Genomic DNA, 22,430 nt, shown 5'->3' on the forward strand with positions numbered 1-22,430 from the left:
CACCAAGGTTGGATTTGGCTTCAGCATATGGCAATGAATGAGCCCAGTCCTATTTTTTTCTAATTATGGCAAAATACACACAACATGAACTGTACCATCTTAACCACTTTAAAGTGTACAGTTCAGTGGCATTAAGTCCATTCACACTATAGTGCAACCATCCCTCCACTGTTCACCTCCAGAACGCTGTACTTTTTAAACACTAACTCCATATTCTCACCTCTCTCCAGCCCCTGGGAAACCACTTTACACTTTCTGTCTCCAGGGATTTGACTATTCCATGTACCTCACAGAAGTGGAATCATACAGTAAAAAAAAATCACCTTTGCTGAGGTATAACTGACATCTGGTTCCTTTTCAAGTTCTGAGGAACAAAGTCAGTGAAGAGGTGGGGAGAGGGAGTGTCTTCTTCAAGGTTCTCAAGGTTTAAAAGAATCTTTCCAGCTACTGGGAAGATGCAAAATGTGAGAACAAGCCCATATCCACCCAGGGAAATACAGTTTTGTTAAAATATAGGACCTTGCCTTACATCTGTTGGAAGAAGGTCCATTACAGGTGTCCTAGCCAAGTCTGGCTCCTGGTGAACTTTGGTTGCTGATGATATGGGTAACAGCTTAGATTCAGTTGCTGAGTATACCCAGAAGTTCACATATACTGGGGTGACATTTGTACAGAGTACTTTTAGGAAGAACATAAAGTACTTGGCTGACAAATTACAAACTGTCACTCTCAATCCTGTAGCAGGTTGAACAACATGAAACTGCTAATATTCAACCATTGTGACCTATAAAAATGGCAAGTCAACATAATGTTAAAGGCCAATTTCTCACCAGAGACCTAAAGAGTTACCTAATCAGATACTGGTGGTAAGGAAAAAACAAGATCAGATCAATATTAAACTTGGTCTCGAGCTGGAAAATAATCCTCAAGGGGCATGTGGACTGGAAAAGATGCAGGCCAGTTTTTAACTGATGCTCTCATGGTAAAAGGCAAACTCTGGCTGTTGAAGAGAACACTTTTTCTCAGTCCGTGCCAGGCTGAGGGCTGCACAGTGACCCAAAGAATGTGACTTAAAAGTGACCTGAATTTTTAAAATTCAGATGTTTCAGCATCAACCATTTTACAGATATGGAATCCATCCAGATCTCACTTCCATGGTGAACTGTACACCCCTCTCTGGCAGTCCACCCCCTAGTTGGACCAGTGTGAGACCAGAAAGGATCACTTCATACTAGCCACACCAACTTCCCTTGCACCAACATCCTGTTAGGTGTGGAGTCACCCAAAACCCCCTGATACCTTGTCCACATGTGGATGGCGCTTTCCCTCTGCAGACTGTCCTGCTTCAGTCCTGGGGCTCAGCTGACTCAGGCCCCACCATTCCCAGGGCATCTCTTGACAACCAGGTGTTTCCTTCCACATGCACTATATACCCCTGATTTTCTAATTCTGTTCCTAGACACCAACCAAATAAAAGCCAGGTAAAGAATCCTCTTGCTCCCTCCATATATATATGCATATGTACCAGGGGTTCTCAACCTTGCCATGACATTTAGGCTAGATCTTTCTTTCTGGGGGGCTATTCTGAGCACTGTTTAGCAGCATCCCTGGCCTCAACTCACTAGACACCAGCAGCAGTCTCCACCACTCTCCCTCCAGAGGTTGTAACAATCAAAAATGTCTACAGATATAATCAAATGTCCCCTCAGGAGTAAGATCACCTCCAGCCGAGAACCACTGAGGTAAGACATACATACAGCACCCCCTACATACCTTCTATGTGTCTAAAACAGATGAAAGTGGTGCTGCTCTGGTTGGAGGGGTGGTGTGCTAATCCCCACGCCTCCAAGGCCCGCCAATAAGCCTCCTAAAGGGCCTTGGCTGGAGAGGGAATTCTTAGTGCCTCCAGTGTTCAGAGTTGCACCTGGAACACCCCTCCAGTGATGTGGAATTCAGGCTTCATCTAGCACCTTCCAAAACTCTGCTCATGCTTCCTGAGGGTTGTCTGCACACCAGCCCCTGAGATAAGTGTATTTATGTATGTATGTGCATATATGTGTGTCTTTTAGTTCTCAAAAACCAGTTATGACACAGGTACTATTATTACGGTCACTTTACGGAGGAGGAAGCTGGGCCTAGAGAAGTTAAATAAGCCATTGAACTGTGGTCTGAACCTTCAACTCCGACTCCACTTCTTTCAACTTGGCCCTATTCCCTATTAACAGTGTGGCTAAGCTGGAGTTTGGGGTCACCATGATCCCCAGATGTTCATTTTAGAAGGGGCACAGAGTAAGCACACAGTAGCTGTCAGATATTGGTGTTAATATATGATAAAATAAAATCTGAGTTATCCTTACAGATAAGAACAAACCAAAAGCAGGAGGAAGCATAATGAGGGAAACCACAGGCCCTGCTACCTCATGATGACAATGTTCCATTAAGCATCATTTTCCAATTAGCTCGGAAAACCTGTGTTTAGACTCAAACAGCATGTATAACTGTATGGCAGGAGATGTGCTCAACAATGCCCTCCTTCCATACTGTCATCTAGGGATGCAATGATCCTATAACCACCAAGAGGGGCTCTTGAGGGAGCTGGTCCTATACACTGAGAAGATCAAAACATTCTACTCCCTAGAATGTCAAGTGTATGTTCTGTGAAGCTCTAGTGCAACCACTGCAGGGGCAGTCAACAGTATAAAGCATTACTCCTGGATGTGGGATTTGGAGAGGCTAGCCATAGGAAGGCTGCTATTTTATGGCAGATGACGCAGACAGAAACATGTCCTCCTCCCATAAGCATTCCTAACTTGACTCATTAATTAGGAATTTCTGCTACTGAAAGGACTGGCAAAAAGCCATCTGTTCTTTTTCCTGGCCCTCATCCTCCTCCCCCAGGAGTGAAGCATGACCTCTCTGCTGGATGACACAGAGCAAAGGTACTGGGCGCCCACCGCCCACTCCATTATAATTGTCTAAGGGACCTGCTTGCAGCAAGCATACATCTGCACTTCCCTCATGGGTGCCTGAGACGTGGACTCCCTGGGGTCCTGGTGCAACTACCTGTCGCACATGTGCAGACATGGGAGGAGCTCTTCTGCAGACCCCACTTCCACCAGGAGGGTCTCCAGGGCTGGACTCGGGGAGGAGTGGGTAACAGGCCTGAAATGGCTACAGGCCCAATTCATTCTAAAGTCCCACCTTAATAGCAGAAAGGCAGCATCTAGATCCCAACATGATCCCATGGCCTGGTCTAAATGGCTCACGCTCAGAAGGGAATGGAGTCCAATGAAGTCATGCCCTCCCCTCAGTCAGTGTGTTCAGAGCCTGTAAGAGGGACATGCAAGGCAGGACTATGATATCAAGGGGAAAGGCTGGCCTCGCCTGGGTAGGAGAGGTTCTGACAGCTTCAGACCTACTCAGCTCTGAGCAGCCTTGCTTCAACTTGCTTTAAGAGAATAGTCACACGTACGTTCTGTTCACACCACAGACTCTAAGGTTCTATTATAAATAAAAGTGGGCCAACTGTCCATAAACACACATCTAAAAATAACTGCTACCTGAGAAGTAAGGGCAAATTATTTGGGATAAAATTTAATATATTAAGGAATCTAGTTACATTCCCCTACTCCAGCCCTTGCCCAATAAAAAAAATATAATAACTTAGAACACACACACACACACACACACACGTACACCTACAAACATGACCTTCAAATAAGAGAAGATTAAGTAAGTCATTGCTTTTTTAAAAAACACCAAATGATCAAACTACAGAATACAATCTTAGAAGTTCCCTATTTTATTTCCAAATCTGTAGAGTTTCCTGCTCATCCTGCCTCACTACTTCCTACATGGATGCGGTACCCTGCCAGCCCTGCAAGAGCTGCTGAACATGGGTATCCTGCACCAGGTGATGCTGGTCTGCCAGGCCCCGAGGCTCTCTGGCCCCCTGCTCACAGCACTTACTGCAAGCTAAACCAACTGTAGCAAAGTTCTTGTTTCCCCAGTTTCCTAGAAATACATAACTTGGCTGATAAAAGAAATTAAACAAAAGTTAATAAGGGAACTCACTGTGCTTTCATAGTTTTATTCTAAAGTACCTTCTCATCTATTTAATAAGGGTCTATTTGATCACCACAATAACCCAGTGAGGTACACAGGAAATTACTATTAACCATATTTTAGATAAGAATACCCCAATCCTAAATGCTTAAATGACCTTTCCCAAGAGGCGTAAAGAGATGAGAGAGCCAAATCACTAGATTTTTCATCTTGCTTTTTAAAATAGCTTTTCCACTTCAATTTTTAAAAGCTCAATATCTCCAGTGATTAAAAACTCAACAAAATGAATTCACAGATTTTGTTGGGTTAACAGAGATAGGCCTCTCTGATGCACAAGGCAGGCTTATATAACCTTTTGAGGTTCCATGACTGGTAGGAAATATAAACAAACACCTCTGTAAGCAGAGCAGCAAAAAGACTCTTGGGAGAGGGTTGTCACGCTTCTAAACGTGAGTTTACTGCAAAGCACAAACCCAAAGGGCTTTTTTCCTCCACATCTTGGAATCTAGCTCTATTTTTCTCCCAAGCCACTTGACTCCAGGCCAAGTAGACACAGCCCACCCACAGGATGGGAGGGGTCTGTTGCCTCATCAGCACAGCTTGATAAACATTCTGACAAGTCTATTTGTCAATCACATCTGACTACTTTCCAGAGGGAAAATGAGCAATTTTGTACCAGAGAAACCTGTGGATACCACCTTAACTCAGTGATCACAGCTACCATCACCACTAATGAAACATGGCCTCCTGACACAATGCACTGAGAAGGAACCAATATCCCTTCCATGGGACTCCTGCCCCCAATGTATAATCTGAGTCTAACCATGAGGAAACAGCAAACCAACTCAAAATGAAGGACAGTCCTAAAAAAACCCCACTGGTCTGTGCTCTTTACAAATGTCAGGGTTATTAAGACAGGCTGAAGAACTGTTGCAAGTTAATGGAGACTGAGGCGGCAAGACAACTAAATGCAATGTGGGACCCTGGGTTGGATTCTGGACCAGGAAAAAGATGATGTAGAGGATCTCACTGGGACAGCAGGCAAAGATTACAATCTTGAAATTAACAACATCATGTCAAATGCTAACTTTCCTGACTTTGCACAACTATATTGTGGTCACACAAGAGAATATCTTCATTCTTAGGGATAAAGGGTCAGGATGTCTGCAAATGACTCTCAAATGGTTCTCGGAAAATGTGTATCTATGGAGACTGCATGAGAGTGAGTAGCGGGTGGGAATGATGAAGTCTATGCAGTTACATGCTAACAGGATGTTCTTTATTCTATTCTCGCAATTCTTCTATAGGATTGAAGTGACTTTAAAATAAAAAGGTTTTTAAAATTGGTCTAAACTCAAATTATTCTCTACTAAGACTGACAAATACAGGACTAAGATTGGGTGAGTATATAAGTATGGCTGTGAGCAGGGCGTATAACTTAATATTTTCAATTATCCTTTTCAAGAAAAATTTCAGGAAAGAATGTAAATCTATCTGAGAAGGATGGTGGTAACACACACAATAGTTAAACCATCACTGCAGGGAGCCCTGGTCCACTGTAGATACTCATTTGGACAGGGACAATGCTGCCACACATCTACCAAAGAAGCCTATGGGAATGGTGCTTGGCAGTGACTAACTAAATGCCCTCAACCATGAAAGGCATAGACAGGTTGGCTCCAGGAACCTGTGATTCTAAGTGGGAGGTGCTTATTTTGGGCCATCAGACAACTTGCCTTAATTCCTTCCCTCATATAGACTATCTGTTTCTAATGCATGATAAAATGAAATTAACTTAGATTCCTGATACAAAATTGATCTCAGGCAAGCTATCTCTGAAAGTCATTATCTTTGGCAGATTAAATTTTCCAAAGATGGCCCCAATAATATCTTCTTCCACCTCACATAATCTTTTCAAGTTTATTTTTCCATTCCATTGAATCTGAGGTGTTTCCACTGCTTCGACCAAGAAAACACAGCAGAGAAGGAATACTGTGCCAATTTGAGGCACAGGCGTTAACTGGGGTTTATGGGCCAAAATCCTTAATAGGCCATCTTGAACCTTAGGTTGTAACTGTAGCACCAGTTGACAGTGAACCATAACTGCAGAGAAGACCCCCAGGGTGAGAACTTTCCAGTGAGCCCATGTTAATCCACAGAACAACCACACAAAAGACCCTAACTAAGACCCTCCCAGTAAGCCCAAGTCACAGAGCTGTGAGAATTAATAACAAATTGTTGTTTTATGCCACTAGGTTTTAGAGAGCTTGTCACAGCAGCAAAGGATAATGGATACATTTCCCATCATAATGACCAAACCAATTTGGAATACATTTCTAAGAATCTGAAACCATTAGAGAATATTTCACACAGAAACACTAGGAGTACAAACAGCACCAACAGGCAGAGGCAAAGGCAAGACAGACTGGGTAAATCCACTTGGTCACACTCAATTTCCTTTCTCTAGGTTCTAAGAAGCAATCTATGTTCCATCCACCTCTTTAACAGTGTTGCTGAAGGTAGTTTTCTAAAACCATACAAGTACCCGACAATGCCAATCAACAATGAAAATAACCTTGAACACTTAAAAGAGCAATGCTATTAATATGCACAGCCACCCTACAGTGATTTAACTGTTCAGATCTGGGATGAATCTAAAGGTGGAATTAAGATTGCTGGGAGAAATATCAACAATATCAGATATGCAGATGACACCACCCTTATGGCAGAAAGTGAAGAGGAACTAAAGAGTCTCTTGATGAGAGTGAAAGAGGAGAGTGAAAAAGTTGGCTTAAAACTCAACGTTAAGAAAACTAAGATTATGGCATCCAGTCCCATCACTTCATGGCAAATAGACGGGGGAAAAAGTGGAAACAGTGGCAGACTTTATTTTCTTGGGCTCCAAAATCACTGTGCACGGTGACTGCAGCCATGAAATTAAGAGACACTTGCTCCTTGGAAGGAAAGCTATGACAAACCTAGACAGCATATTAAAAAGCAGAGACATCACTTTGTCTAAAGGTCTGTATAGTAAAATCTATGGTTTTTCCAGTAGTCATGAACGGATCTGAGAGTTGGACCATAAAGAAGGTTGAGTGCTGAAGAACTGATGTTTTCGAATTGTGGTGTTTGAGAGTCCCTTGGACAGCAAGAAGATCCAACCAGTCAATCCTAAAGGAAATCAACCCTGAATATTCATTGGAAGGACTGATCTGAAGCTGAAGCTCCAATATTTTGGCCATCTACTGTGAAGAGCCGACTCACTGGAAAAGATCCTGATGCTGGGAAAGATTGAGGGCAAGAGGAAAAGGGGGCAACAGAGGATGAGATGATTGGATGGCATCACCGATTCAATGGACATGAGTTTGAGCAAACTCTGGGAGACAGTGAAGGGCAGGAGAGCCTGGCATGCTGCAGTCCATGGGGTTGCAAGGAGTCAGAAACGACTTAACAACTGAACAACAACAACAGATCTGGAAGGAGAACAATGCACTGTCAGAGCCATTCATCACAAGTCCCGTCTGCCTTTCTGGATGAGTGTTCATAGTGACTGACTAGCCTCCATCCCATGCTATTCAAAACCATGTCACTTCCAGTGTGCTTTAAAGATCACACGCTTGGTCTACACAAAGGGAAAGCTGAAAATGCCCATGTGGTTTGGGTTTATTTTGTGTGATACCATTTTAAAAAATCAAGTGTTTCTTTTTCATCTTTCTTCAATATTGAGTATACAAAAGATTACTTATAAAATACAAAACATATGAAGAATGATATAAGAAACATTCACACGCACACCAACTAGTGCAAGAGGAAGCCATACTAAGCCAGGATTTGCCACATGCCCCTTCCTGACCCCACCCCCACTTACTCCTCAAAGGTCATCATCATTCTGCATTTTATGTTTGCCATTTTATTAGTTTTTCTAAAAATCATTTTACCACATTTATATTCCTAAAAACACACTGGGTGTGAACATCTGGGAACTCAGGATACATGGAATCACTGCTGACATTCTTCTATAACTTCCTTCTTCTGCTCAACACTGCATACCTGAAATCCATCCACTGCTTGTGGGCAGCTGAAATCCACTCTTTTTCACTGCTGTAGTTTGGTTGGATTTTCAGAATTTACTTGCAGTCTACTTGGCTTTCCACATGTCTCAGACCTAGCCCATACCCACTATAGTTCACTCACTACTTTTCATCCCCGGGAGAAACAACTTTCTTTCTGAACATTTCAAAATCAAGAAATGTTTGCTATTCCTTAGATGTCTTGACTTGGTAGTTCTGATTTGGAGGTGCCTGAGCAATCTTTATCCCCAGGGCACCTTGTGCACAGAAGTCCAGCTGTGGTAGTGTGTGCTCTTTTTCCTGCCTATGCAAGAGATGGCATGTATAGGACTCTGAAAATTAAAGCTAGTCTATCAATTTGTTGAAAGTGGTAGGAATCTTCTGCAGCATGGTACAGAAATCATTATCCCTCATCCTTTAAAAATTCCCCAAGTGAAGCATGCAGCCCAGAAAACAGAATGTTTAAGAAACTGCTCAGTGGGAGAATAAACTGATGAATGTTCTAAAAGGAATGAGGATCCAAAAGGTCTGAGTCCTTGGGTAGGTCTGGCCCCAGCACTGCCCATACCTACTCAGACCACTCTGCCCTCCAGATCCACCTCACGCCCCTCAGCTAAGCATCCACAGACTCATATTGAGCCCAGATTGTGCAACAATAAACTGAATCAGCCCCTGCCCTCTCGGCAGCCAAGCAGGAAATCAAGTGCAATGAAGCACATATTAGTTCATCCTGCTCCTTCGCCTCATGCAGGGTGCTCTGCTCCGACGTCACCTCCTCAGAAAAGTCTTTTGTGACCACCTAGTCTAGCTACTCCCCTATGCCATTCTCTGCCATCTGACCCAGGCTCATTTTTCTTCACAGAATTTATCACCACCTGCTTTATATTTGCTGTTTACTGTCAGGCAAGCTCCACAAGGACTGATAAGAGCGCTGGACACAGAGTAGGTGCTCTACGGGTGTTTGATGAAGGAAGGACTGACACAGGCATGTCCTATGAGCACAAAGAAGGGGAAAATTCCACTCTGGCTGGTTCTGGAGAGGATGCCAGCTGAGCTGAGTTCTGAGGGACAAGTAGTTGAAGGTGTGCAGCTCTCTCTTTGGAGCAGGCCTAGAACTGTCCTTATTTGGGTCCACATCTACCTCCTCTGTCACCGGGGGCCAGCCAAGTGGAGACTACTTTCATTTGCTTGGGGATTCTCCAGAGCACCTAGCACAGTGGCCTGCCCTCATTCATTCCACGAATACTTAGGAGGCATCTACTAGGTGCTCAATACTGGACAGAGTAGAAATTTTAAATATTTCTCTAAACTGAACTACATTATAAAAAGTCTGGGATTGTGTTTGAGTCTCTTTGGTCAGAGAAGGCTTTTACAACATTCAAATATTATGTCCTTTAAAATATAAAGTATTTCCTGAAATACAACCTTTAAGATTTTCAACTTCAAAGAAACAGCACAGAGCCCACTACAAGCCTGCTTCCAAAAACTGAATTCTTATCTCTATAGAGGGAATGCCCTCTACCCTCTCCCACCCAGTTCATCTCTGTGAAATGTTCAATGATGATGATTAAACTTGCCAGCTACTATCGATGCAGGGACAAAGAGTCAATATCCAGCAAAGATAGGGTGGAATATGGAAAAACCCCAGTAGGAACAGGTTTTTCTCCCTGTTAATGTCAATGTCCCAAACTGATACCAGAGCAGTGATATGTAAATGGAAGGCTCAGAAATAAGACAGAGACCTCAAAGCCCACCTAATGGATTTAGAGTTTGCAAAAGAGCAATACCTAACCAAAGACAGGCAATACAGGCACAGAAAGAATGCAATGGACTTCAGGGAAAAAAAAAAACGCTATGAATTCAGTAATATGCTACGGAAAGATTTTCTCTATGGAAGGCAGATACATCAATAACCAGTATTAGCAGTTTATCAAAATCACAGCAATCTCTGAGCAAAACAATATTAGTGGAACAGTCTCAGAAAGCAACAAATCAGAAAAAAGAGCTGACATCACTTTGAAATTTTTTTTTTTAAATTCCCAAGTGTTCATTAAAAATCTGGGTTTCTTCCTATGTTCTCTGAACCAAACTGTTGTACTATAACAAGCATTGTGTGATTCTCTCTATATATATATCTTCTTTTTTCCAAATTAAAATCATATTTCTCTTTCTTCCTCAGTACTTCTGAAGATGTTTCCATTCTATTGCTGGATTGAGTTATTAATATATTGAGTTATTCTTGTCAGTAAAATATTTAGTAAAATATTTAAAAGACTTAGGTCAGTGGTCACACACTTACATTTGTTTTTCAGTCACACAGTTTTTCATTGGTGAGTTCACTCAATTCTTAACAAAAAAATATAATGGCTTCATTATAAAAAAAACACACTGCCAATGGTGACTGAGAAGTTATTATTGCCTTTGTTAAAGAGATAGATAAGACGAGAGGGCATGAGAACAAGTATGGAGCACATGGGCTTCAGAGCTCAAGTACAATGCAATCCCTTCACTCAAGATGCAGCTGGAGGAGAAGGCCAGAAAAGTAGAAGGGGACTGATTCACCAAAAGAAAACAGGCCAAGTGGATCATCTCCATAAATCAGGGTCCAATACCACCAGGCAACGAAGCCCTCAAGACCCCACTGTTTATCCAGAAACATACAGCACACCTCAGAGCACTGGCCACACCTTGTGGGGGAGCTGGAGGCACATGCCACCCCACCCAGAGCCTCTCCCCAAACTGCATGTGACAGTGGCGAAGGAGAAAGAGGCTTACTTAGATGTCACAGGAGAAGACGACCTCTTAGAAATGCTTCTCAGAGGAGACATGAGGCCCACGCTGGGTACAGAAGCAGTTGCTCTCGGCCCCCTCTTCATCTTCTCTGTCTGTAGGAGACACAGAATAGGACAGCCATGGCCCATCACTTCCATGATTTTTAAAAATACCCCAGATGGAAGTGATGCACAGCTTTTTTTCAGAAGGAACCAAACAAAGCTATACTGCTTTCCACCATGGCAATCTTTGCAGAAAAGCACCAGGGGATCATCACATTTAGGTCATTCAGTTAGGGGAAAAAATTTCACCCACTGAAATGTTGTAAAGTGATTGGCCTCCAACTAATAAAATAATATTAAAAAAAAAAAAAAATTTCAGTCTTAAAACATAAATACCTCCTTTTCCTTGTTATCTTACAATAAGCTAACAAGGGAACCAGATTATGGTCCTGGACATACAGAACCTGGAATGACTACAAAGATATACAATCACTATAAGATAGCTATAGACGGGTGCGAGACAGTGAGCTGGGGACCTTGACAGTGTACCTGGTTTAACAGGGACTGTAACCCCTCCATCCCCCAACATCTCCATGGCCTGCCCCACACTGGCCCCTGGGCCTGGCCCAGACCAGATGCTCCACGATGGTGGTGCTCTTCTCTCCCGATTGTAACTTTTTGCAGCAAATCCTCATGGGGCCCACATACATTAGCCCCCTTTCACAGTAATCCATCCTACAGTAAAACCCTTGCATCTGAAACATTCACTTCTCCTGTGAGAAGCTCAGGATCATACTGGATTAAAAAAAATAAATATGGTATTACAAAATAAATGCCCAATGGTAATGTGGTATTTAAAATAAGTCCACATGTGATATGATGCTCCTCCCTTTAACAGGTGGAGCTTAGTTCCCTTCTCCTCAAGCATGAGTTGGTCTCTCTCTCTCTCTTTGATCTTTTGCTCTGGAGGAAGCCAGCTGCCATGTTGTTTGGACTTTCAAGCAGCTCTATGGAGAAGTCTATGCAGTAAGGAATGGGGGCCTCTTGCCAAGAGCCACGTAAACGAGCCATCCTGGAAAACCCCTGACAAGTTTTCTGACGACTGCAGTCCTAGCTGCTTGCAGTCCTGACCACACCCTCATGAGAGACCCTGAACCACAACCACTCAGCTATGATGTCCTCAATTTCTGACCCAAAGAACCAGTGAGGTAATATACATTTGCTTTAAGCTGCTAAGGTTTGGGGTGATTCATTACACAGCAAGTGGTAACTAATGAAAGTAATATGGCGTATATAATTTCTGAACAGACACAATTGGGGATACTGCTCATCTGCCTTACTAATGGTGTTAGCAAGACAACAAAAATGTTCAAAGGTCACTGATGTGGATGAAAGTTGACCCAGAACCTCAGTTCTAGTTGCCTGTAGAAGCAAGACTGGCCCAGAAGCAGACATTCTTAAATAAGCAGAGAAAGGGCACTTGGGACATTCTTTCTGACCCCCAACCTCCTTCTGAGGGTTTTGAAAATCTACTTCAAGGCAGTAAGATTTAGGAGGGTGCAAAAAGTTACAGGATTTTCAAAGGTTGGGTGCCATTTAAAACCAAAACTTTTCCTTGAGCGGTCCCTGGAGACTGATGGAAACAGACCCCAGGTCAAGTGCAGGGAATAATCAGTGTAAGATAACCCAGTCCCAAGAGGTGAATGGATAGAAACCTACTGGAGAGGCCTCCACTCCGGCAGGGGCGCCTTTCCCAGCATCTCCTCCACCAGATGTAGATGCGATCTTCTTCCTCTCGACATTTCGAGTGGGAGAAGACTTGTAGGAAGATTTAAGGGAGCCAGCAGGAGCTACACGGGGACAGGCATGGGATACTAGAGTTACAGTATAAAAGCCAGAGACAGGGAGAACAGATGGAAAAGTTGAAGGAAAGCAGAGAGTTGGGAAGAACACCACATTTCAGTTAAAACGTGACACAAGCAATCCACATTCTCAAAACACTGCCATACTTTTTCTAGTATATGCAGAATAGATGCTATCTTAAAAGACTCCCATGCTCAATGCTGAAGAGTCTAGGTCATTTCAGGAATTCAAAATCTGGGCTTTGGAGCCAGGTGGACCTAGCACCATCACCTAATAGCTGGTTCACCTTGGGTAGGTTACTTAATCTCTCTAAATGTCAATTCCCTTGTACAAGAGAGAGTTAAAATAGCAGACCTGACTGCTGTCCTTGGAAGGGCCTGTTTATAAGGTTGACCCTTGTAAGCCTCTGGAAACTTGGATTTCAGAAGGGTTCTCACCATTAACTGATAAGTAGGTCACTGTGCCTAAGCTGTTTGTACAAACATTATGATTTATGCTGAACACATGCTTTTCTTCTGAGTCTGGAATTTGAGCATGGACCTGGCAGAGGGTGCTCATGTGACCAGCCCCCAATAAAAACTCTGGGCACTGAGTGTATAATGAGCTTCTGTGGTTGGCAACACTTCACACATGTCCTAACTCATTGCTGGGGGAATGTGTCCTGTGTGACTACACTGGGAGAGGATGCTGGGAGCCTGTGCCTGCTCTTCCCTGGACTTTGTTCCATGCAGTTTCTCCCTTTACCTATTTTGCCCTGTAGCCATTTGCTGTGATAAATCATAGCTCTGAGACCTCCTAGAGAATCATCGATCCTAGGAGTGGTCCTCATGATGCATTCTTTGTTCTCAAAATGAGGATACTTCCTACTTTCCAGGAACTTTTTGTTTGAGACATAATTCATATATTATAAAGTCACCCCTTTAAAGGTATACAGTTTAGTGGCTTTTAGTATATTCAGAGGTTGTGCAACCATAACTATGGTCTAATTCCAGAATATTCTCAATCTCCACAAAAGAAACTCTGTGCCCATTAAGCACTGACTCCCCTCCCTCTCTAGCAAACCACTTGTTTACTGTCACTCTGAATTTGTCTATTCCAGACATTTCATATAGATACAATCATATCACTTGTGGCATTTTCTGCCTGGCTTCTTTCACTGAGAATAATGTTTTCAAGGTTCATCATGTAGCATGTCAGTAATTCATTCCTTTTCACAGCTGAATAATATTCTACTTTATAAATAAATACATTTTTTCAGTCCATTTATCTGTTGTTGGACATCTGGGTTGTTTCCACTTTGCAGCTAATATGAATAATACTAAGACTTGTATACTTTGTGTATGTTTTCAATTTCCTCGACTCTACATCAAAGAGTAGAATTGCTGGCTCATGTGGTGACTCTAACATTTTGAAAAACATGCCAGACTGTTTTCCAGAGCGCCTGCAACATTTTACACTCTCACCTACAATGTATGAAGGCTGTAATTTCTCCTCATCCTCGCCAATACATATTACAGCTGACTCTTGAATAAGACAGGTTTGAAGCACATGGGTCCACTTACACTCAGATTTTATTCAACAGTAAACACTAAAGTACTATCTGTGGTTGGTTGAGTCTGTATGGAGAACCAAGACAGAAGGCTGATTATAAAGTTATATGCAGATTTTTGACTGAGGCGGCTGGTACCCCCAACTGCTAAATTGTTCAAGAGTCAACTGTATTATCTTTTTTTTTTAAATTTTAGTCATCCTAGTAAATATGAAATGGTATTACAATTCTGATTTGCATTTCTCTAATGACTAAGACTGTTGAGCATCCTGTCATGTGCTTATTGGCCATTTTATATATTCTCTGCTGTGCTGTTTCTGCACAACTACCTGTAAATAGACAGAACAAGGTAGAGGACAATATGTCATTTATATGTTATCTCACTGAATACACTATATCTTGGGAACTGAGATGGAGACCCGACATGCCTAATATAGGCATGGCATTATTTGCAAACAGAGAGTGCTAGTCCCCATTCACCATGCCATGACAGTCTGATCTGCTTTGGTCAGGGAAAGGCTTTGATGATGTGGCCCAGTGTTTCCTGGACTTCAGTGTGCAGGTCTGGTGGAGCCTGAGTAGTGAGGCTCTAGATATTTGTGCTTACTGTGCCCAGAACTGTGCTATTTCATTTAACCCTCATGCCAATTTAAAATAACTCCACTTTATAGATGAGGAAACAGAGGATTAGAGAGGTTAATTAACTTACCCAAAGTGGTAAGAGCTAGTAAGTGGTGGGGCTAGTTACGGGATTTCTGAGATTGCAGTGTATAGGCTATTTTTATCACACTGTCTGGTTAAAAAAGTCTACTAACCTCCAGAGCTCATGAAGGATTTCTTTTCCTAATCCACATGCCCTCAATCATAAAATAACTTACTCACCTCTGTAACACTTGAAAGACAAGGAACATAGCAACAGTAAAACACTGGTGGATAGAAAATGTTATTAACCATTGAAGACATTTCATGAAGTCAGGGAATGGGAAGCAAGATACAAAAATTCAGGAAAAACTCATAGGCCGACCAATACCACTTGGGGCACCTTCCTCAGTGTCACCAGCTTGGCCTCTTTTACCTGAGTCACTGGCCTGCTCAGAGAGCATGAGTGTACTTCTGCTTCTGGCTAAAGAAGCCTGTGTGGGTGTCAACAGTCGCATAACAAGAAATGTTTCCATGGGACTAAGGTGCATGCGATGAGCTAAGGGATGGAATCAAATGAAAATTTTAAAAAGCAAAATCAAAACAAAATAAAATGCCTAAAACAACACAGTGCCTGATGCAAATCAATTTTGGGGTGGCAGAATGAATGTGGAAAATAAAAATACTGTAGCAAAGGATGGCTTTGGAGCTTGTCACAGTAAAAGAAAACGGACAATGTGTCATTTAGAGCTTGGGAGAGTGCGTTACTTCTCTTGGGGTGCCAGAATTCGTTCAATATGCTACTACAGAATTACTATATCACCAGAAGAGACTTAGCCCATCTTTCAAGATGTAATATGGACTCAAGAAACCATTTACTCACCAAAGTAGCTCTAACACTGAAAAAAAGATTACTCCTACAAAACACTTGTTTTAGGTCCTCTGTTAGGAAATATTTTATAACACACTGATTTTGTTAATGTAGAAATGCGCATCCTTTCATACTTTTTCCCATATAAACAAGGGCAAAGATTAAACAAGAAACATAAAAATAGCCAACTAATTATCAGCTTTAATGGGAGTTAAGTAGCAGTATTCATACTCTAAAATTTAGTGACTGAATGTTGTTTTGATGGTTTGGAAGATATTGTGTGATAATGGATTAACTTTTCAATTACTTTGTATTTTTTGGATATCCACTAGCCAGAAAAATGGTTTTGGAATTTCAAAGTTTCAATTAATAATCCACAAGCAGATAATTGAGCGGCCAACAATATATAAATATCATACTGAATATCTTTATACATTAATCAATGCAAATATGAATTTAACATCAATTTGTTACCATATGAATGAATGAAAACATACAGGACATACAAGCAGAACAGATTATACATAGAGTTAAAAGCATGTAGATGTTTTCTCATCCAACTCTTAGTTAATTCAAGGCTTCTAGCACTTACCCATGAACTGCATCAGAAATCATCAACACTGACACTCACGGGTTCTTTGATACACAGGACAGACCTCTGTGCTAGAGGTGCAAAGTTAAAGCCAGAGGAAGAAAACCAGGAAGGCACACTGCCATCTTCAAAGTCACTGGCATCTTCAAAGACACAAACTTCATCCTGCTTAACCCCTGGTGATGACTCGACATGTTAAAAACACCACTAGCACCAGACACTTCTTCACTGATGCTAAGAAACACATTTAATGCACATAGAGCTTCCCTCCCTTCCTTAACCTACATACTCTAAAAGTATCAATTCAGACTTACAGCGCCTGAGCCTGTCTGAGCCTCCATTAGAACATGGCTGATTCTGAATCTATTCAGTTTCTGAAACTGGCACTGTCCTATACCCATCATCTCCCACCTCAAAACAGAAAATGCCACCCATTCTTTCACCCTTTTAAAGATTTCATATTAGTTCTGAACTTCTCTTTTCCAAACAGAAATGAGTAGGCTTACAGATCACAGACAAGAGCAGAGCCCCATTTTTTCACATATCTGAGTCTCCCACGTACCTCTGCCTCATCAATCCCGCTGTGTCTGGCTAACCAACAATAGCGCACCAATAACTGGGCAGTTGCTTTTTTAACAGTCACATCTGTCCACTGCTCAATTAACTCCAGGCCACGATAACGTCTATGTGCACTGTAACAAACGGAAGTCTCTTTCAGACTGGGAGACTAGCATTAACTCCTGTCCCTTTCCAACAATGACCTGGCTCTAAAGAGCAATGCCATTTTCCAAAGTCCCATTAGTGAGGCCCAGGGGCTTCCACACACAGATCACAAGGCTAGGAGGTTGGGGGTATTTGAAGAAGGCTCAAAAGAGGGGCTCTCACAAAGACCAACATTAACACCAATGCTCATACTAGAAAGAAGAAAACTGGAGAGACCAGGTCTACACGTTCACTTGCCTCGGTCTGGGGAATAGGATATTGCCGCAGTGGATGAAGACAGGCGCTTACTCATGGGAGGCTCCGTCTGCTTTGGCAAATTCATGGTTGATGTTGAAAGTTTGTCACATGCTGCAGAGAAACGCATTAAAGACATTGGTATTCACACCACTCTTCAACCAAGAAACACATTTTCCAAGGTGTTCTTCCTCTCCTCATCCACATGCCTCTAAAACCACTGCGGCACAGCACGCTGCCTCCAGCTCCCTGCTCGCTACTGAGCATGTCTGAGAAGGCCTGGGCCATAGCACCCATCCATTTGAAGCAAGTTCTTCTCTTTCACTGCTCAACTTTGTGCTTCTCTTTCATTTCAAATGTTCAACCTCACTCAACTGTTCAACTAAAGACATGCTAATCCTACCAGCCAACCATTTCCTTGTGTCCAGGGACTTTTAAGTATATTCAGACCACACGAAAACAAAACCAACCTGAACTGAGAGACCAATCACCACTGCCAAATGTTCTACGATCTGACTGAGACTGTGTGAGCTGAAACTGGACTTTTTCTGAGGTTATCTAGAGCTCATGTTGCAGAGAGGAGTAATTTGTAAAGCAAAGAGCTATATTTAAAGCAGAACAACCTTTAGCAGTTGGTTTCTTGCTCTTATCAAGAAACGGGGTCACAATGGCCCTTTCTCAAAAGGCTCTGACTGTTTATGGTTAGGATTTCAACATGTGGTTCTGGGTTTAGTGCTCTTACTTTCAGCCATTATTTTAGACAGGCTTGTAAAGGAAATCATCACAACAACTGGAGAGGTGCTAACAGTACCTGTGTCAGAGCTTTAGGCAAAAGGAAAGATGCGTGGCCCTGGCTCTAAAGGAAGCAAACTCATCAATAATATTTTCAAAATCTGCTCTTCTATTCATCCTGTTTTCAAATGAAAGAAGTACCATGCATGACAATTTCTCCTGACCAACTGATGATCCTAAATAATTTTTAAATAACTTAGACTGCAGTAAAATGATACTGTTTGGGTATAAATAAAATACTTAAACTTTAAATGTTATGAGTTTTAATATACTTTTCAGTGTTTCAGTAATTTTTTCAAGTATTTCAATGTTCTGAAAAAAATAACCATTAGAAATTACAATAAAATCATGTCTCTAGGGATATGTATTTCCCCTTCTGCCTCAGGCTCCCATATGGCTCAGCATGGTACTAGTCTTTGGAAATTCAATAGTTTGTTCATCATGGATTGTTCTGCAGTGATTTTGATTAAAATATTCTTTTATCTTGATTACTGAGATTTTGGGTGTTCCCTTAAAAGGAAGGCTCTGGTCACATACCACACCTCACCCTGGCCCGGGGCCCTGGGTGTGATTTCCAAGGAGTAATTGTCAATTCTACCTGCCCCTTTCTGTGGGCAGAAGGCCAGTGCCCACATGACAATGAATGCGGTCCAGGCAGCAAAGACTCTGCTATTCAGTAGCACCAATAAAAATTATCCTTTGTCAAAGAAATGCTGGAAACCAAGGGTATTTATTCCTACTGCTATAATTTGACCTTCTGGGTAGGTGGTAAATATTGTATCCTTTACATCTTGTTTTTTCTTTGCCAGCCAAAGATGGGTTGAATTCCTGAAGTCATCATTAAATGGGAGCAAGGTTTTGCTAGTTCTGTTCTTGATCTAGACCCTAAGAGTTTCCCAGGCCTGTATACAAAACAGAGAGCCTATTAGAGAGAGGAAATCAAGAACGAAGCCAATTTATCTCCTTGTCTGGATTCACATTATTAGTACTGATAAACTCAAATGCCTCTATAGGAATCCATAACATTCATACCTAACACTATCTAATTATAGGTTTTGGTGACCAGAAGTGACTGAAATACACTACTACTTAATGCCTAAAACCAGTGATACATGAGAGTGTTAAAGATCTAAATGCACAGAAGTCAAAGACTGACAACATTTTCAAGGCAGAAGTTAGTGTGCTAAAGATGAAATGTCTCCAGGGTGCTAGGATGTAAGGCATGCATGTTCCATGAAGACAAATAAAGAAATATGGGCACGCCATTTGTATCTCTAGAAAAAAAAGTTCTAAGAAATCAATTGCAAAAGTGTTCAAGACAGACACAGTGATGGAGGAGGGTGACCGGGACAGTCATCACAAAACGCCATGGCACAGTGATGCTCAGATATACCGTTGGTTGACTCAGCAGCGGCGGCAGTGGTCCCTGGGTCCAGAGGGAGGGTGCTGGCTGCTAAACCTAGAGGAGGGGGTGGGGTATTTCCTGATTCACCTACACAGCAAAAAAAAAAATCAGACCAAAGAGAGGTAAAAGAAAAAAGTTCCAATTTCTGGTTGACTCTAGCTTGTATTTGGAAATTAGAAAAAGTAACTGGGATGGGTTGTTAACTTCTTCAGATTAAAACAGAAAAGCATATTCACTGACTAAAGGTTGTGTATGCTAAGTCGCTTCAGTCGTAAGAACAATATAATAACTCAATCGTGTCCGACTCTTTGTGACTCCATGGACTGTAGCCCACCAGGCTTCTCCATCTATGGGGTTTTCCAGGCAAGAATACCGAATGGGTTGCCATTTCCTTCTCCAGGGGATCTTCCCCACCCAGGGATCGAACCCAGGTCTCCTGCATTGAAGGCAGACACTTTATCCTCTGAGCCACCAGAGAAGTCCCCAAGAAACTGTACCACACATGTAAACCCATTTGCTCTCGGAAAGAGCTGGTATACAACTCCTGCATAACATAATGGCAGACACAGAAAAGAAGACACTAAAAAGACGGCAAAACCACCCAGGGACTAGTAACAATCCATACATTAAATTAAACATCTGAAAATTTAAAGATGAGTATGAACTGGATAATGAAATAAATAAATCACCTTGAAACAAAACTGAAAGAGCAACAGAAATAAATGATGTGGAGTGAAGAACCCCAGCCCCCCGTTAGGGTTACTGCTGCTCAGCCTTTCCCAGTCAAGCTGTAGCCATGACTTAGTCCACAGCCATTGACCTTTCCTGAAATCAGGTTACCTCTGGGCTTGCTAGGTGGATCCAATTAACCAGGCTCTACAGTCATTTTCTTTGCTTTTTCTTTTGCTTTACCTCAAAGCCCAGTTACTGTATCAACTGCTGTTTGCAAGCAAGAAGAATAAACAAATCTCCTTCACAAGAAATGCATACACAGGAAGCTTGGCAAGCTTTAAACATCACATCTGAAAAAGATACCTGCAGACCCGTATAAAGTACCCCCAGATCCTGTGGGTGCTGGCCTGCCCATGGTCTCCCCCTCCTGCCCCGAGATCTCCCCACTGGGCCCTGTGATTCAGGGACAGTCTTTCACTCACCATCACGTCCTCCGGGCCCGGCAGCCAGTGATGCTCCTCCCGACGAGCACTTCTTCTTCAGCTCCAGCTGCTGCGAGCGCTCCAGAGACCTGCGCATCATCGCCTCCAGCCGCTCCTGTCCAGTTCACGCAAGAGAGAGCAGCAACATTAAACACCCAGCCCCACCGCACTGCTGTGCCTCTGCATGGGCGTGAGTCACCAGACAGGGCTCTTTGCTCTGCACCCAAAACCCAGGCACGCGTGCTTGCCCCACCACACCAGCGCTTTCTTAGTGGGCGGAGAGTAAACGCTGCGGCTACTGCGGGCTCCCAGCGCCAACACCTCTCCCTTCCCTGGAGAGAGGCGGCTGCTGCAGCAGCCAGGCTTTGATTTGGTTAAGAATAGTGCCAGGCCAGAGTTAACTCCTTGACACCAATCCCATCCAGCAGAACTGGAATTGTGCTCTAGAACCAACTGCATCCTCTCGAGTTGAAAAGCATACAGCACTATGATTTGAGCAAAACTGAAATTAAAGTATAATTTGAATTGTAGTAGCCTTAAGCATAACTTTCTGGGGTGATACACCATGACTTTGAAGTCTGTTTTACAAGGTCCCATTTTCATCTTAGAACTTCTTAAAGGGGAATTAACTGTGTTCTCCATTGAAACATTTTTCTGCTCGTGTTACACAGTATTCTGGGGATAATACTGCATATTTCAAAATTTAAAAAGACATAAGAGCAGGGAAACTTGTGACTACAAAATTAAGCATTTATGTATTCTCACATGTAGATGGGGGGAAGGGAGGAAGAACTAAACAGTTTTAAGCCAGAAGATAAAAACAACAACCAGGTTTCTCTCCTAACAGAGCATTTATCAAAAGCACGCCCCTGTACTAACCCAAGTGTTCTTTTCATAAAGTTGGGCCTGATTGCTGGCAAATCTCTCCCCGGCACTGGAGTGAAGCTGTCCTAATTATGTGCTCCCCACAATCTCAATGACACTGCAAATCCCAAATCCACTCCCTGCCTCCACTGGAGAAAGTCCGCAGGGTAAGCGGTTGCATGGACACCTTTTCACCCTCATAAAACTAACCCTGAGGTGTTGGGCTAATCCTAGTCGAACTTCAAACCCAAAAGATATTATTTTCTCATGGCTTAAATAAAGAAGTGAGCAAAATTAATTTAGAGCAGCACCAAAGGAGTGACCATGACTTAAGAAGTGGGGAAAGGCTCCTTTATTTCACTCACTTGAAACACAGAAAGGCCACTTAGGAGACACGTGGATCTACCTTTCTGTCCATACCAGAGGAATGAAATGAGCATTCTCCACATCGCAGACTCTGCTGCATAACTTTTCCTCCAAAGAGCACTGCACTAAAAGATGGCCTCTTCAGGGACCTATGAGCAGAAAGGGTATTTCTTTCCTCTGGTAAATCTCAGATTTGTATTTGCTATTAACTGTGCACTAGTTTCTGGCTAAGACTCTACAATCATGAGTGTGCATTTCCTCGCAGAACCCTGTCCTCACGACCCTGGCCCATTAAATTCTCACAGTCAGTCCCAGCAGTTTGTACAAGAAAAGATAGGGGCTTGGAGGAACTAGAACTTCTTAACTATTTGAGGACTGAAGCCTGGTCACTCAAGATTAGAACTCAACAGTAATTCATTATGTAGATTTAACATCAAGTATTTACCTTTCCTAAATGAAATCAGTCCTG

At 42.5% G+C, this 22,430-nt stretch overlaps 1 protein-coding gene across 1 annotated transcript in view; it reads right to left on the minus strand.

The window, feature by feature from the left end:
* MAP7D2 (MAP7 domain containing 2) overlaps nucleotides 1-22,430 on the minus strand; it is a 98,450-nt gene that overhangs the window by 22,926 nt on the left and 53,094 nt on the right. The window contains exons 4-8 of the mRNA XM_065916467.1: nucleotides 20,732-20,846; nucleotides 17,384-17,494; nucleotides 15,397-15,519; nucleotides 12,629-12,783; nucleotides 10,911-11,020 (exon numbers count right to left, since the gene is read on the minus strand). Of these exons, the coding sequence (XP_065772539.1) occupies nucleotides 10,911-11,020; nucleotides 12,629-12,783; nucleotides 15,397-15,519; nucleotides 17,384-17,494; nucleotides 20,732-20,846 (614 nt within the window). The remainder of the gene's footprint in view (nucleotides 1-10,910; nucleotides 11,021-12,628; nucleotides 12,784-15,396; nucleotides 15,520-17,383; nucleotides 17,495-20,731; nucleotides 20,847-22,430) is intronic.

This window comes from Muntiacus reevesi, chromosome X (assembly GCF_963930625.1).
Source record: "Muntiacus reevesi chromosome X, mMunRee1.1, whole genome shotgun sequence".
Lineage (NCBI taxonomy): Eukaryota > Metazoa > Chordata > Mammalia > Artiodactyla > Cervidae > Muntiacus > Muntiacus reevesi.